General features: G+C 40.6%; 1 protein-coding gene across 1 annotated transcript in view; it reads left to right on the top strand.

Moving 5' to 3' along the window:
* The window catches only part of TPO (thyroid peroxidase), a 198,021-nt gene that overhangs the window by 31,804 nt on the left and 148,079 nt on the right, over positions 1–18,138 (top strand). Inside the window, exons 3-4 of the mRNA XM_073628886.1 lie at positions 11,008–11,137; positions 14,418–14,624. Coding sequence (XP_073484987.1) covers positions 11,008–11,137; positions 14,418–14,624 — 337 coding nt within the window. The remainder of the gene's footprint in view (positions 1–11,007; positions 11,138–14,417; positions 14,625–18,138) is intronic.

Raw genomic sequence — 18,138 nt, 5'->3', positions numbered from 1 at the left:
AAAAATACCCCCATGGTCCTTTGCTGTCGTATCATCCAGTCACCTGAGAGACCGCTGTCCCCTCATGGACCCAGATAGCAACTCCATCGTTCTATATAACAACTTCACCCCCTTTCCCCCCACCCCCCACCCCTCCCCCCTTCCCTCATGTCCCCCTGAGCTCATCCTCATAATGTGTATCCCAGTGCTTTTTAATCTCATTTTTTATTTTTTATTTTAATTTTACATTTATTTTTATTTTTATACTTATTTTTATTTTTTTTTATTTATTTTATTTATTTATTTATTTTATTTCTATTTTTCATTGTTTTTTTCCCATTTTTATTTTTATTTTTCATTTTATTTTTTAGTTTATATTTATTTTTATTTCATTTTTTTTTTTTCCACATTTTTTCATCTTCTAAATAAATGTTTTAACTCTAATTCCACTTACTATTATTATCCTTATATTTATTAAACTTACCCCCAATTCATCATATTTTTAATTCTTCATACTTTACTTTCAACTTTTTTGTGCTTTTTGGAAGATTGTGGGTCTGCTGGCTGTTGTGGTTCCACAGCCACAGACCTCCAGCCCATACACCTTAACCCAATTAACCTAATTAACCTAATTGCCTCCACTATATATTCAAGCTGCTCTCCTCCAGGGAGCAAAAAGGCCAGTAGAAGGAGCTGTGAGCCCCGAGCGCGTAGTCTGTACTATCCCTGCATTATCCCCAACACCAGCCTGGACGTTTGCCGTGCATCAGTGACGTCATTTCCTCTTCTGCACTCCAGAGTGGTAAGCGTGGAGCTTTCCATGCAGTGGTTCAGCCTGTGTACAGACTCCACACCCAGATGCCTGAAGGAATGAAATCCGAGACGGAAACAAGATCACAGCACATCCCAGGACACTTTTAAATCTCAAAGAAACACCTCCACCCTGCGAACCAGTAAGTATAATTGTTACACTAACTTTTATTTTTGCATAAACAAGCTACCACAGTTGGTGCCTCCACACCCCTCCTTTTTTCAACATTATTTACTTATCCAGTTTGTGTTGGTCGATCACATAAAATCCCAATAAAATACGTTTTTGTTTATAACATGACAAAATGTGGAAAATTTCAAGCGGTATGAATACTTTTTCAAGGCATTGTATATTATGTTGTAAGATTACTGCTGGATGGTTGCTTGTTTGTTGGTGGTTGTGCCCCTTTTTTCAGGAAATTTGCAAAATGTTATTGTTAAAGTATTTGTATACCCATTTTGTTTTGGATAAGAGTAGTGATTAGAACCCCTATCAAGTTTTTAGTGTTGTCTTTGTCTCCAGTTGAGTCACCCTCTCTATTAGACCTGGTGACTATTGTCATTTGTCACCAGAAAAAAGAGGTGAGAATAAATCTTACAATGTGGACACCTGCTCCAATGACAACGGTCTAAGGCCTCATTCACACAATTTTGTGCAATCCTATGCTTTCATAGGGCATGTAATCATTCTAATTAGACAGTGTACACTGTGTGTGTTCAGGCGCATTCTGGTTAGCTGCATTTAGAAAAAATAGAAATCGGTATATCTAGGGGCGAATTACATACTCTGAATGCATTTAAAAGACATGTACATTTTAAAACAGAGCTTGATCTGGAAACTATAGTTTGTTTATAAAACAAATGTAGTAGACCATTGTGAATGTCAATTTGTAGAGATCTCCTCTCACTTTCCTGTTGCATGGAAGCAAGAAGAAATCTATCAAACGCGGCATGGAAAACAAAATATAAACTTACAGGGGTTTTCACCCTTCCCTAAACTATCCAAAACTAATAAAAAAGTTTTGACTGAACATGCACTTTAACCACTTTCCACCAAGTGTATGCATATATGCAGCCTCATAGTGGGGATGGGCCGAACACCCCCCGATTCGGTTCGCACCAGAACACGCGAACAGACAAAAATATCTAACGAATATGCAAACCCTATTAAAGTCTATGGGACACGAACATGAAAAATCAAAAGTGCTAATTTTAAAGGCTTATATGCAAGTTATTGCCATAAAAAGTGTGTGGGGACCTGGGTACTGCCCCAGGAGACATGTATCAATGCAAAAAAAAGTTTTAAAAATGACCTTTTTTTGTTAGGAGCAGTGATTTTAATAATGCATAACGTGAAACAATAAAAATGAAAGATTCCTTTAAATATTATGCCGGGGGGGGGGGTCCCCTTAGTCTGTCTGTAAAGTGGTGCATCTGTGAGATGTAAAGAACAGTGCGGCAGCAAAATAACATTTCTAAAGGAAAAAATGTCATTAAAAATTGGCAATATAGATAAAAAAAATCAAGCAAAAAAAGGGTGTGCCCCCCCTCCCCCCAGTCCATACCAGGGCCTTTGGGTCTGGTATGGATATTAACAGCTTGGCGACCAGCCACCGCAGTTTTACTGTGGCAGGTTGGCTCGGCTGGGCAAATCGACGTTACCTCGTGTCGTTTTTTATTTTGGCCACTAGCGCGCCCGCAGTGTGTGCCCGGAGCCGATGCGAGTGCCCAGCGGTCAACAATGACAGCCGGGCTCCCGAGATCACTCATGACAGAGCGAGAACCAGGATCTGTGTGTGTAAACACACAGATCCCGGTTCTTTCAGGGGAGAGGAGACAGATCGTGTGTTCATACTATGTATGAACACCAATCTCTCTCTCCTCCTAGACAGTCCCATCCCCCCACAGTTAGTAACACAGGGGGAACACAGTTAACCCCCTTGATCGCCCCTAGTGTTAACCCCTTCCCTGCCAGTGACATTCACATAGTAATCAGTTCATTTTTATAGCACTGATCGCTGTATAATTGTCAATGGTTTCAAAAATGTTTCAAAAGTGTCCGATGTGTCCTCCATAATGTCGCAGTCCGATAAAAATCGCAGATCGCCGCCATTACTAGTAAAAAAAAATAATAAAAATGCTATAAATCTATCCCCTATTTTGTAGACGCTATTACTTTTGTGCAAAACAATCAATATACGCTTATTGCGAATTTTTTTTTTTACCAAAAATATGTGGAAGAATACATATCGGCCTAAAAAGAGGAAAAAATGTGTTTTTTTTGATAAAAAATGTGGGATATTTATTATAGCAAAAAGTAAAAGATATTGTGTTTTTTTTTAAATTGTCGCTCTTTTGTTTATAGCGCAAAAAAAAAAAAAAACAGAGGCGATCAAATACTAAATAATAAATACCACCAAAAGAAAGCCCTATTTGTCAGAAAAAAAGGACATCAACTTTGAAAAGTGACGCAGTGCCGAACCGCAAAAAATGACCTGGTCATTGAGAAGCCAAATCTTCCGGAGCAGAAGTGGTTAACCACACACCGATGTACGTCCTCACTTTGAGGACAGATATCGTTGTTATGGCAGCAACTAGCTGCCATAACCCCGGTATTCACGTCTTCAGCTGGCGCTCCGTTACAAGATAAAAGTGGTCTCTGTGGCGGATTCGCTGCCAGATCACTTTTATCAGCGGTGGGAGAGAGCCCCCCTCCCACCGCAATCCAGTGCCCTCCACCGCTTACCAGAGCCATCGGCAGCGGCGGAGGCAATCAGATCCTTCCTGTGGCTGTGCATGGAGATGAGTGAGGGGAAGATGGCCCCGACCCATCTCCATGAGACTGCAGGGCGGAAGTGACGTCAAAACGTCACTTCCGTCCATAGCTCTTAAAGGGCCATTTTTTTTTCATTTTTTTTAAATGACAACATTTTTATTTTTTTTTTATTTTTTATTGCATTTTAGTATAAATATGAGATCTGAGGTCTTTTTGACTCCAGATCTCATATTTAATAGGTCCTGTCATGCTGGATGTTTACATTCCTTGTAATAGGAATAAAAGTGACACAATTTTTTTTTTAAACGGTGTAAAAATAAAAAATAAAAGGTAAAATAAATTAAAAAAAAAAAAAATTTTAAACGCACCCCGTCCCGCCGAGCTCGCGTGCAGAAGCGAACGCATACATGAGTAGCGCCCGCATATGAAAACAGTGTTCAAACCACACATGTGAGGTATCGCTGTGATCGGTAGAGCAAGAGCAATAATTCTAGCCCTAGACCTCCTCTGTAACACAAAACATGCAACCTGTAGAATTTTTTAAATGTCGCCTATGGAGATTTTTAAGGGTAAAAGTTTGTCGCCATTCCACGAGCGGGCGCAATTTTGAAGCGTGACATGTTGGGTATCAATTTACTCGGCGTAACATTATCTTTCACAATATAAAAAAAAAAATTACACATCACAAATTACACAATACAAAAAAACCCCCCAAAAAAGTACTAAAGCGCTGAAATGGGTATAAGTGAACCTAATTGTGTTATATAGGGTTATATCCCTATAAAAGTTATCCCAAAAAAAGTCATGTGTCGGGTGATGCAACGCGTCGGAGGAGTCAGTGACGCATAGTATTGAGGCTGGTCAGCAGCTTGTAACGAGTGGTGTGAGGATTCACCGCGCCCCAAGCGGCTGATTGTCTTCTTCCATCCAGGCACTTGAATATCCAGGCTTATGTGAGTGCACTCGTTGAAGTGCTGCTGTTTTAAGTAATTGCTTACTGTACAATGATGTCTATTCTTTTTTTCATATATTCGTGATACCTGAGAATATCCTTCTGGAAGCCCTTATATTATACAGCAGTACTGTATTGGGGGAATTCTTGAACAGATTCGGTTTTCATCACATATGGGACTCTGCCTAATAACATCCATGAGTGAAATGCATATGTAACACAACTAAGAACGGCTATCAACAAGCCTTAAGTCGGGAATTTTTTTAACTTTTTAACTATATGTATTTCCTATATTAGCATTAATACTGGACAATATATATAGCAACTTCATTTTATTCATATTTTATTCACGAGTTATCATAGACGGCATCCTGGGTTTTATTTATATTTATTTTTATTTTATGGAGCACAATACTGCAGCTCATAGGTTTTAGTGTTTTTAGTGTTCCTGACCCAATCAGACCCACATTAATTCTAATTAATTGGTTATTATTTGGAGGGATTTATATATTCGGAAACCCCTTAAATTTTTCACTCTTTGTTCTATTGCAGCCATTTGCTAAAATCATTTAAGTTCATTTTTTACCTCATTAATGTATACACAGCACCCCATATTGACAGAAAAACAAAGAATTGTTGACATTTTTGCAGATTTATTAAAGAAAAACCGAAATGTCACATGGTCCTAAGTATTCAGACCCTTTGCTGTGACACTCATATATTTAACTCAGGTGCTGTCCATTTCTTCTGATCATTCTTGAGATGGTTCTACACCTTCATTTGAGTTCAGCTGTGTTTGATTATACTGATTGGAGTTGATTAGGAAAGCCACACACCTTTCTATATAAGACCTTACAGCTCACAGTGCATGTCAGAGCAAATGAGAATCATGAGGTCAAAGCAACTGCCTCAAGAGCTCAGAGACAGAATTGTGGCAAGGCACAGATCTGGCCAAGGTTACAAAAAAATTCTGCTGCACTTAAAGTTCCTAAGAGCACAGTGGCCTCCATAATCCTTAAATGGAAGACGTTTGGGACATTTGCCTCTATTTATCATGAGCTCAACTGAAAGATCTACAAGTTTTTTTTTTTTTGTGTACATAAAAGGCCTATTTCTCTCAAATATTCACAAATCTGTCTAAATCTCTGTTATTGAGCACTTCTCCTTTGCCGAGATAATTCATCCGCCTCACAGGTGTGGCATATCAAGATGTTGATTAGACAGCATGATTATTGCACAGGTGTGCCTTAGGCTGGCCAAAATAAAAAGCCACTCTAAAATGTGTAGTTTTATCAAACAGCACAATGCCACCAATGTCAAAAGTTTTGAGGGAGCATGCAATTGGCATGCTGAATGCAGGAATGTGCACCAGAGCTGTTGCCTTTGAATTGATAGTTAATTTCTCTACCATAAGCCATCTCCACAGGCGTTTTAGAGAATTTGGCAGTACATCCAACCAGCCTCACAACCACAGACCACATGTAACCACACAAGCCCAGGACCTCCACATCCAGGTTCTTTACCTCCAAGATCTTCTGAGACCAGCCACCCGGAAAGCTGCTGCAACAATTGGTTTGCATAACCAAAGAATTTCTTCACAAACTGCCAGGAACTTTCTCAAGGAAGCTCATCTGCATGCTCGTCCTCCTCAGCTGGGTCTCAACCTGACTGCAGTTCATCCTCGTAAACGACTTGAGTGGGTAAATGCTCACATTTAATGGTGTCTGGCACAGTGGTCTTCACTTCACAGATGAATCCGGGTTTTCACTGTACAGGGCAGATGGCAGACAGCATGTATGGCGTCGTGTGGGTGAGTGGTTTGCTGATGTCAATGTTGTGGATCGAGTGGCCCATGGTGGCGGTGGGGTTATGGTATGCTATGGACAAAGAACACAGGTGCATTTTATTGATGGCATTTTGAATGCACAGAGATACCGTGATGAGATCTTGAGGCCCATTGTTGTACCATTCATAAACGACCATCACCACATGTTGCAGCATTATAATGCATGGACCCATGTTGCAAGGATCTGTATGCAATTCCTGGGAGCTAAAAACATCCCAGTTCTTGCATGGCCAGCATACTCACCAGACATGTCACCCATTGAGCATGTTTGGGATGCTCTGGATTGGCGTATACGACAGCGTGTTCCAGTTCCTGCCAATATTCAGCAACTTTGCACAGCCATTAACCTCCCTGATAGTTTTCCCGAGTGTGGCTCTGGGTTAAAATTCAGTCCCATTAGCGGTAACTTCATCATACCCGGGATATCTACTAGACTCTTGTTTGGACAGATTTAAGTGTGTTATTGTTAAGAATTACAGGCCTACAATATAAAACGCCAAATTTCTATGCAAAATAATTGTACCGCTTTCAGCACCTAAAATCCGAAATAATCATACCGCCAGGGAGGTTAAAGAGGAATGGTCCAACAATCTACAGGCCACAATCAACAACCTGATCAACTCTTTGCGAAGGAGATGTGCTACACTGCGTGAGGCAAATGGTGGTCACACCAGATACTGACTGGTTTTCGGATCCCCCCCCCCCCTTCCAATACAGTAAAACTGCACATTTTAGAGTGGCTTTTTATTGTGGCCAGCCTAAGGCACACCTGTGCAATAATCATGCTGTCTAATCAGCATCTTGATATGCCACATTTGTGAGGTGGATGGATTATTTTGGCAAATGAGAAGTGCTCACTAACACAGATTTAGACAGATTTTGAACAATATTTGAGAGAAATAGGCCTTTTGTGTACATAGAAAAAGTCATAGAGCCCTGAGTTCAGCTCATGATAAATAGGGGCAAATACAAAAGTGTTGCATTTATAATTTTGCTCTATATATATATATATATATATATATATATATATATATATTAAACTTCCTGCATGCTGCTAATTAACCTGCCTAATCTCGCAGTGCAGTATGGGGTGCTCCGCTGCGCTCCAATTTGCTGCGAATATCCCATATGTTCCGTTCATCTGCGAACAAATGAACACCCGATGTTCGAGTCGAACTTATGTTCGATTCGAACATTGGGACCATCACTACCTCATAGCTGGTCTTTATCCACGGGGCCACATATATGCGCCACTGTGTTTGTGCTGAGAGTGTGCTACACAGAGCGCCCCCAGCACAGAGACTGAGCTTTCACTGAGCTGCATGACTCCTACTAATGATCAGGAACCAGGAAGCCTGGTCCCTGATCACCTGATTGCTGTGATAGCCTCTGATTGGCTATCACAGTGATCAGTCACTGTACAGCTTGCCCCTTTTTTTTTTTGTTATCCTCTTGAATGGAGAAAAAAGATACACGGTTTCTTTTTTTTTTTCTTGCTAGAGGAGAAAAGTATAAACAAAGAAAGGTGTGTGTAAAAAAATGAATAAATAATAAATAATATAAATACAAAAATACAGATAAAATAGCTAGATCAGTGTCAGGGTTAGAGTTAGGTTTAAGGTTGGGTCAAAGGCTATGGTCAGAGTCAAAGGTCTGGGTCAGTTTATTTTAGGTAGGATTTTTATTTTAAAAAAAGCATTTTTTAATTCAGTATCAGTGCCAGTCTGTCAGATGGGGGGGGATTACTAATACCGGAGCACTCAAAATCTGGTACAGCTGTGCATGGTAGCCAATCAGCTTCTAACTTCAGCTTGTTCAATTAAGCTTTGACTATAAAACCTAGAAGTTGATTGGTTTCTATGCAGAGCTGCACCAGATTTTGCACTCTCCAGTCTTAGTAAATCTCCCCCATAGTGTCAGTATGTTTTAGGTAGGATAAAAAAAGCAAAACACTTTTGTATCTGGGCCCCACTACTAAGTAAACTAACAACAATGAAAAAAACAAAAATTGGGTATCTTAGGAAATAGAAGGGTATTGCATCTTTAAGGATGAATCTGTTTGTTTGGGTAAATAGCAGGAATCATATCAACACATCGGTTATTATTTATGCACTCTGCTGGTAATAAAATGAAAGGCATTTCTTAGCAACTCATAATCGCATTGTTAGGCAACAGGCTCATTTTTTATAATGGAACTAACAAATTATTGAAACACTTGTATGAATTAATTTGTGATTGTTTAAATAATTAGAATAAATCTAATTGTCCAAACACCTCCAGAAAATTATGAAAACATGCAAAATTAATCATTCTAATCTATTTTTAAACATGTTGTTTCTTTGGTATACAAACAGTAGCAATCAATTTAGCTGCAATAATTTCACCAGGATTAGTTTAATTTGCCTTTAACTTAATCTATAATTAATATATTCCATATAATAAAATCATAGTTTTTTTTCCTCTATGTAATTAGTACATGAACTGTGTTTATAAATTAACCTATTCAAAGTCTCGTATTTAATCAGTTTAAAGTGGAAATCCGCATTAATACCTCAGAATGAAAATAAAAATATATGCTTAAAGCCTAGCTCATGTGAACACTTTTTATTTTGTTTTGGATACATGTAAGAGAAGCCCCTCTCAGATTTTTTTTTTTTTTGCCATGTGTGTTCCGAGTAGGAACATTTCTGACTACATGGCTTACTACTTAGTCCCCTCTCATCCACTGACTACCCACAGAGACCAAAAACACCATCTCCCTCTCTCTCTCCTAAAGTATCAAGCCGCACAATGCCATTCACATTTCCATGCTCATTTTTGACTTGGGAAATACTCAGTCACAAAGAGCAGACCCAAGGGACTTCTGGAAAAAATTAAAAAGTTAAGAGTTGGAGTTTGAGGTTACTCACTCAGTCCCTTGTAAAGATCCTTTAGCACATATGGTGACTTCTGAACAGGCCTCCTGCTAGACAGGTCCCAATGGCTCCCAGGGTGTCTCAGTCCATCCTAGCTGAGGCTGAAGGGTTTTAGTATGCCACTACTGCTTTCTCTCTCTGTCTCTCTCTTCCAGAACTGTTCCTCTCTGGTGCCTGCTGTCTGAAGGCAGGGATTAGAAGAGACCTTATGAATATTCAGGCATTATCTCTGCTCCTCTGCCCTCTAAGTTCCAGACCTTTCCTAAGTTCTAGAATCCACAGGGAGGAGACAGAGACTTAGCCCTTGGAGCGCTGCCAGCCTAACTATCAACAACAAATTACCCTGGTTCCCCTGGCTACAACAGGAGCCCAACTAAATGTATTTACTTTACACTGGGGATGCTACAATTAGAACTCTTGTCAGGTTTTTACTGCTATCTGAAGATCTGTTAGAGAGATTTATGCTTACTTCCATTCCTGCTGACATTGGTTTCACCAGGAAGGAGGTGACGGAAGCTATTCAACAGGGACACAGACAGAAGGAAAAATCTGACAGGGGTACTAGCTTCTCTCCTCTCTACATAAGAAAATAGTTTTTTTTTTTTTTCTCTATCTGTGTTACTGTTGAACTCATAAAATGAAAAATGTCCATACACAATTGGTTACAGACCGTGGGAACAAGAGACAGTTAAAACTTCAAAGGTTATAACTAGAAAATAAGTAGATTTCAAATAAAATGCACCAAGATATGCATGTACTGCCATTGGGGCACTGTCACGGGGGATGTTAGTTAACCAGGAACTGTCCTAAAACGGGGACTGCCCCTCACGAAATGGGGATGAATAGTGACCTTACATACTAAATCTCAGATAATGGTAAACACTGGTAAAGGGTAGCACATTTCTCACTCTATACAATACTAAAAAAATGCTTTGGCTGGACTTACACTTTGGAGACCCCCTTACATATACACAATATTTTAGACTGCACTCCTGGTCACAATCCCAGTCATCTGGGAACGTGATATTTGCAGATTGAAGAGCTTTACCCATGTCAGACCTTTGCAAAGAGACCACTGCTTATACAAAGAAAACAATAGTTCTTCTCTGCAGCATACTGGCAGCAGACAACCTTTTTTATTCAGGCTGTGGCTGCTTTCTCCAAAAAACAAACTATAAGAGCCGGTTCACACAGGGGCAACACGACTTGCAGGCCAAATCTGTGAGGTGACCTGCACACGACTCCAGTGGCGACTTGCAAAACGACTTCTGTATAGAAGTCAATGCAAGTCGCCTGAAGTCGCTCCAAAAGTAGTACAGGAACCTTTTTCTAAGTCGGAGCGACTTGAATCACTCCTATTAGAATGGTTCCATAGTGCAGAATGGGACAAGACTTGTCAGGCGGCTAGGTCGCCTCACAAGTCGCCCCTGTGTGAACCGGGGCTAAGGCTGTACACCCCTTTTGTTTTGATACATCTGAAAAATATTTAGTTCATTTAAACTGAAAGTTCACTATGGCTTAAAAAAAAGATTACAGATCAATACATATAGCGTAATCTGAAAAAAAAAAGTGTTATATTGTCCATAATCTGCTTACCGTATTTAATAAATATATTTACTTTTTATTATTTTTTATTCAGTAATAATAGAGTTGAGTGTGGATGGAATTGATTATTATAGTGCTTAAAACATGAATGCAAAAAACAAATTGTTGACTTTGATTTTTTAAGAAATCATCCTTCCTGGGGGGCATCAAATACTATACTTTCTCGGTGGCTTCCATCACAATACGAAGATGGGATAAATGAGCCCAAGGGCTGGAATCCAGATTTCCTTCATAGCAGCTTTCTCCTCCCACCAGTAAGAATCTTTCAAATTGGTTTTGTTCAGTCTGCTTTAAAGATGTGATATAAAATTCAGTGTGTTATGTGCTATGTCTCAGTATGATAGGCGTTCTGAACATGTTTAAGTAATATGTCAAGTTGTTAGTAGAATTTTATTTAATTGTATTACTCATCGTAATGATTTAACTTCAAAAGGGATTTGTTTTGTACTGGTAGTAAAATCCCACACAAAAGTTCAATTTTTAAACTGCCAACAACTAGCTTTGTTGTGTTTCCAGCATTGAATGAATGCATTAACTCATCTTGACAGCATTAACAGCATCTTGAGCCCCTCCACAGAAAACAAAAAAAAAAAATCCTAAAACACAAAGTAAACCCCAGCCTGTCCAATACATAGTCAAGTCCCGCTCTACCGGGATGATGAACTTGCATCCCGCTCTACAAAAGATATGGTTTTACAAAGCTACCACTGTGAATCTCCCTCTCTCCCTCTCTCCCTCTCTCCCTCTCTCCCTCTCTCCCTCTCTCCCTCTCTCCCTCTCTCCCTCTCTCCCTCTCTCCCTCTCTCCCTCTCTCCCTCTCTCCCTCTCTCCCTCTCTCCCTCTCTCCCTCTCTCCCTCTCTCCCTCTCTCCCTCTCTCCCTCTCTCCCTCTTCCTCTCCCTCTTTCAGGTTAGTGTGGCCTGGCTTCCTCCCCAACAGTTGAAAAATGTCTTGTGAAGGCAGTTGTTTTCTCTATGAAGGATTACCACATCACCAGCACTATTCGTCCTGATTAGGGCAGCTTCTCAGGAAATCCGGAGACACAATAGCTTTTTTAGAGCTTTTTTTACAGCATACAGATATAAACAATGTTTATTATAATGATGTGATCATCATCATGATTACAGTCATTATTTATAGTATAATAGATGAGCCCTGATTGTGAAGCACCAGCCCAATACAGATAGCAGCACAGAAGGAGGTCTGTATGCTTATGGTGTTAGTTGCTGGTACACCAGCGTGTATTGCTGATGTGCTGTTCTGATATCATTAGTGGGGAACTCTATTTATGTCACTTTATAAAATTCCTCTACAGTTTAAAAAAAAAGGCACTCATTATAAGCAGAAAAGTGAGTTAAATTTATATATCACCTTGTGCAAAATAGCCAGACTTGGGTCTTGGCAAATCAACTCACTCATCACTAATAATCAGTAAAGCTGGTTTTTGAATCTTACACCTTTCAAAGGTTGTGCATTAAGACTGGGAGTATTGTGTCTTTTATAATCATTAATTTTATAACTGGAGATGAGCAAACTTTGCGATGTGTTCTCAAATCTGCTGCTACCTTTCAGTTAATTTGCGGGGTTATTGTGTTCACAGCTTCTGTCTGTTTAGTCCCCCAAGAGTCCACTGTTTAACATCCAGTTTCATCAATCTATGGTTTCCTGAGGGAATACATGCTACAGAAGGCTCTGCACATCACTTCCAGACAGACTGGAAGATCAGCATACATTCACCTAGCAAATCAAGAGGAAGAAAATTTTACCAGTCTACTCATCCCTATTAGCAACATTGCTGGCTGAATTTAAAGTAGAACTATATCCAAAACAAGAAAATTTCATACTGTCTTTTAGTAGCAGCATTAACACAGCAGTTTTTATTTTTCTGAGCCCCTTTGTAATAGGTTATGGCCTGTTGATCCTGCCTGTAGCAGTTTTATACCCAGCAAAAGTGGCAGTTACAGGGAGGGCCAGCAAAAGAAGGGTACAGGCAGCTCTCCTGTATTGGACCTGGGCTCCATTAAATCAGCAGGGAGGCCAGGGCCCATCAGAGGCTGCCTGTGTGTGTGGTATCACTGCAGCATTGTAAATTGTATTTGTGGCTCCGGGGATCCTACGAGCAACTTTCCTTGATTGACATAGCAGAAAAGCATGAAGAGAACTTCTGGGCCCTGCTTATTTGCCACTGATTGGAAAAGAAGGGGACTGGGAGCAGGGAATGCCCATTAAAACTGCAGAGCAAAATGAGAGACTCAGGGGCTTTGTCCACCTGCTGCTGATTGGAGATAGCTGGGAACAAGGACTGTCCATTTAAACTCCAGAGCAGAACAACAAACTTCAGGCCCCTCCCAGCTGCTGCTGAAGGAGAATGGTACTAGAGGCAGGATCCAGCCATTCAACACTTTGCGAACAGAGAATGTGTGAGTGTGTGCATGTCTGTATCTGAGTCTTTACACACTATACAATTTTTGTTGTCTGATTTCCTTTAGATTTACCAAAACCATATAGTGCAAGGGCGTGCCTGATTGCATACAAATATTCAAAGGAAAAAATCTATGAAAAATTGTATAGTGTGTATCCAGCTTTACTCAGACAAAACAGTGAACGATAAAAAAAAGTATATAAAAAAACAAAAAAACAAAAAAAAAAAACGGGCGGACTTGATGGACCACTTGGTCTTTTTTCTACCGTCACTTTGCTATGTTTGTATGTGTGTGTGTGTTTGTTCTCCTTAAGAGCCAGGGTTCCAACTGACACTGGGGGCCCCTGTGTCTGTATTACCTCTCCTTCCTCCATCTATGGATCCCTGTTGGGGATGAAGGAAGAGAGGTAATACAGACACAGGGGTTAGAGTTTGGGGTGTAGATTGGGTCCAAACCCTCCAGTTTATCCACAGCATGGGCATCACTATTTCAGGGCATTACTGCTGTTCTTGGTGCCCTATTGGTATTACATACTTCTGAACCCTGCATTATGTACATTACACACACCTGACCCTTGCACTCTGTACGTCACTCACTCCTGACAAATGCATTCTGTAAATTGCATATTTTAGAGCTCTGCACTCTCTATGTAAGCTCAAGTTTTAAGCCTCTCCCACTGTTAGTGCAATTTTGCTTCATGGAGAACGCCCCCCCCCCCTTTTTTTTTACTCCCAGGGATGCTTTCAAATTTTTACAGTTTTTAGCTTTTGAAAAATGTTACAGGTGGGACTGTTGTGTTAATGCTTCTAACGAACAGTAAATGTCACTTGTTATTTTACCTATAGTTCCATAATGGAAACATAATGGAAACTTGGACATGACATAGAGCAAACAGGGTAGTGATCCTGTGATCAGTAGTAAAAGAGTATCATTTTCTTCACAAAAAATATTAAAAAAACATGCTGGGCATAATCAATGTTCCTTTTCACCATTTTATGTTTAAATCCATATAACAATGCATTACAATACTTCATTGCAGCAATTGTATTATGTTTTAGTTTATATATTAAACGTTATAATAGCATTTTTCATTTTGTTTTCACTTTTGTCAGGTTAGAGGAGTTACAAAGAAAACAATCCATGCATCAAACAAAGATTTTCAGGACGATGGTTTATATTCCCACATAATCATTGAATGGGGCCAGTATATAGCCCATGACATGGCTTTTACACCACAAAGTATCACAAAATGGCCAACAATGTGGGGAGTCGACTGCCGCTCTACATGTGATAATCAAAAGTCCTGTTTTCCCATTAAGGTAAACAAGCCCTTTTCCACCTCAGTTTTGTAATCCTAACATTTATTTGCTGTGTGAAATGATGAGGCTAATAAGGTTAATGAAGACAATTCTAATATGGATCTTGACCATCAACAGGTAAGCTAAAAGGGAAAGAAAATAAAATAAACTGATATATAATTATATTTTAGGAAGACTTTAAAAGTAATAGCTATAAGAAATGTAGAGCAGTGTAAAGAATAAGGTTACTACATAAAATATGCAAATTGGGCATGTGATCCCAAAAAGTCCTACACATTTAGTGACATATGGTAATAACTGCCTATAATGAGTTGCAGTATATTGCTTACTTTCTTACATGTGTAATGCATATCACCACTAAGGATGAACCTCAGATTTGAATGAAGAATGGTTTCACAGTTTACAGACCAATTTCCAATAGTGCACTGCCTGGCCTTCAAACTGTGACCGGGTGGATTAGAATGGCCAATAATAGGGTTTTCTTATGCCGCATACACACGGTCAAACTTTTCGACCGGACTTGTCCGACGGACCGAATCCGGCGGACAATCCGATCCAATCCGGTGTGTGTGGGCTTCACCGGACCTTCAGCGGACTTTTCCAGTCGCAAATCTGACGGACTTTAGATTTGGAACATGCTTCAAATCTTTACGTCGTAACTCAGAAATCCGCTCGTCTGTATGCTAGTCCGACGGACAAAAACCCAAGCTAGGGCAGCTATTGGCTACTGGCTATCAACTTCCTTATTTTAGTCCGGTGTACGTCATCATGTAAGAATCCGTCGGACTTTGGTGTGATCGTGTGTAGGCAAGTCCGGTCGTTAGAAAGTCTGTTGAAAGTCCGCCAAAAGTCCGTTGAAATTCTGTCGAAAGTCTGTCGCACGGGCTATCTGACTTTTGTAGCTGAAAAGTCTGACTGTGTATGCGGCATTACAGTGCCTCGAAAAAGTATTGATATAAATTTTTCCCATTTTGTCATGTTACAACCAAAAACGTAAGTGTATTTTATTGGGATTTTATGTGATAGACCAACACAAAGTGGCACATAATTGTAAAGTGGAAGGAAAATGATAAATGGTTTTCAAACATTTTTACAAATAATGTGAAAAGTGTGGAGTGCATCAGCACCCCTGAGTCAATACTTTATAGAACCATGTTTTGCTGAAATTACAGCTGCAAGACTTTTTGGGTATGTCTCTACCAGCTTTGCACATCTAGAGAGTAACATTTTTACCCATTCTTCTTTGCAAAATAGCTTAAGCTCTGTCAGATTTGGATGAAGAGCATCTGTGAACAGCATTTTTTAAGTCTTGCCACAGATTCTCAATTGGATTTAGGCCTGGCCTCTGATGGGCCATTCTAACACATGAATATGCTTTAATCTAAACCATTCCATTGTAGCTCTGGCTGTATGTTTAGGGTAAGATTGCCCTGTATATCAACTCTGACCAGCTTCCCTATCCCTGCTGAAGAAAAGCATCTCCACAGCATGATGCTGTCACCACCATGTTTCACAGTGGGGATGATGTGTTTAGAGCGTTAGTATTTCGCCACACATTGCGTTTTGCTTTTAGGCCAAAAAGTTCAATTTGGGGGACCATGTGGGGGACACAGTAAACATGTGGAAGAAGGTGATCTGGTCAGATGAGACCAAAATTTAACTTTTTGGCCTAAAAGCAAAACTCTATGTGTGGCGGAAAACTAACACTGCATATCACCCTGGACACACCATCCCCACTATGAAACATGGTGGTGGCAGCATCATGTTGTGGAGATGCTTTTTTTCAGCAGGGACAGGAAAGCTGGTCAGAGTTGATGGGAAGATGGAGGGAGCCAAATACAGGGCAATCTTAGAAGAAAACCTGTTAGGGTCTGCAAAAGACTTGAGACTTAAGCAGAGGTTCACCTTCCAGCAGTACAATGACCCTAAACACACAGCCAGAGCTACAATGGAATGGTTTAGATCAAAGCATATTCATGTATTAGAATGGCCCAGTCAAAGGTCTGACCTAAATCCAATTGAGAATTTGTAGCAAGACTCAAAAATTGCTGTTCACAGATGCTCTTCATCCAAATCTGACAGAGCTTAAGCTATTTTGCAAAGAAGAATGGGCAAAAATGTCACTCTCTAGATGTGCAAAGCTGGTAGAGACATACCCAAAAAGACTTACAGCTGTAATTGAAGTGAAAGGTGGTTCTATAAAGTATTGACTCAGGGGGGCTGACTACAAATCCATGCCACACTTTTCATATATTTATTTGTAAAGAATTTTGAAAACCATTTATCATTTTCCTTCCACTTCACAATTATGTGCCACTTTGCGTTGGTCTATCACATAAAATCCCAATAGAATACATTTACATTTTTGGTTGTAATATCACAAAATGTTGAAAATATCAAGGGGTATGCATACTTTTTCAAGGCACGGTACATTGTGGTCTAATAGAGCTGCCTACATATTATACATTGACTGTACAATAGTTCTGGCTATTGTTTGTGAAATAATGCACTTAAAATTTTTATTTTTTAATAAAACCTGCCTTGTCTCTCTGTCTTTAATTGCTGCTCAATCAAGCTACTTTCTTATTCTGCATCAGCTCAGCTGTACAATCATTCTAGCTTATTGTCTATGTAATAATAACTTTATTTTATTTTTTCTTTTACCAAAAATCCAGCCTCATCTCTCCCTTTTATATTGCAGCCTAATAAAGCTGCTTACATACTGTGCACTGGCTGTACCCAATTTCTGGCTTCATTTTAATCACCCGATAAAACCTGCCTCATTTTGCCTGTGAGCTGCATGTGCCTGTGAGCTGCCTGCCTCCACCTATGAGCTGCCTCTGCCTGTGAGCTGCCTGCCTTTGCCTGTGAGCTGCCTGTGAGCTGCCTCTGCCTGTGAGCTGCTTGCCTCTGCCTGTGAGCTGTCTGTGCCTGTGAGCTGCCTGCCTCCGCCTGTGAGCTGCCTCTGCCTGTGAGCTGCCTGCCTCTGCCTGTGATCTGTCTGTGCCTGTGAGCTGCCTGCCTCCATCTGTGAGCTGCCTGTGCCTGTGAGCTGCCTCCCTCTGCCTGTGAGCTGCATGTGCCTGTGAGCTGCCTGCCTCCGCCTATGAGCTGCCTCTGCCTGTGAGCTGCCTGCCTCTGCCTGTGAGCTGCCTGCCTCTGCCTGTGAGCTGCCTGTGAGCTGCCTGTGCCTGTGAGCTGCCTGTGAGCTGCCTGCCTCTGCCTGTGAGCTGCATGTGCCTGTGAGCTGCCTGCCTCTGCCTGTGAGCTGCATGTGCCTGTGAGCTGCCTGCCTCTGCCTGTGAGCTGCATGTGCCTGTGAGCTGCCTGCCTCTGCCTGTGAGCTGCATGTGCCTGTGAGCTGCCTGCCTCTGCCTGTGAGCTGCATGTGCCTGTGAGCTGCCTGCCTCTGCCTGTGAGCTGCATGTGCCTGTGAGCTGCCTGCCTCAACCTGTGAGCTGCCTCTGCATGTGAGCTGTCTGCACACATCACAAATTGTATGAGAAATGAGAGC

The sequence above is a fragment of the Aquarana catesbeiana genome, linkage group LG04, assembly GCF_042186555.1.
Source record: "Aquarana catesbeiana isolate 2022-GZ linkage group LG04, ASM4218655v1, whole genome shotgun sequence".
Taxonomy (NCBI): Eukaryota; Metazoa; Chordata; class Amphibia; order Anura; family Ranidae; genus Aquarana; species Aquarana catesbeiana.
The sequence above is the reverse complement of the archived record's forward strand: the minus strand, read 5'-3'. Positions and strand labels throughout refer to the sequence as shown.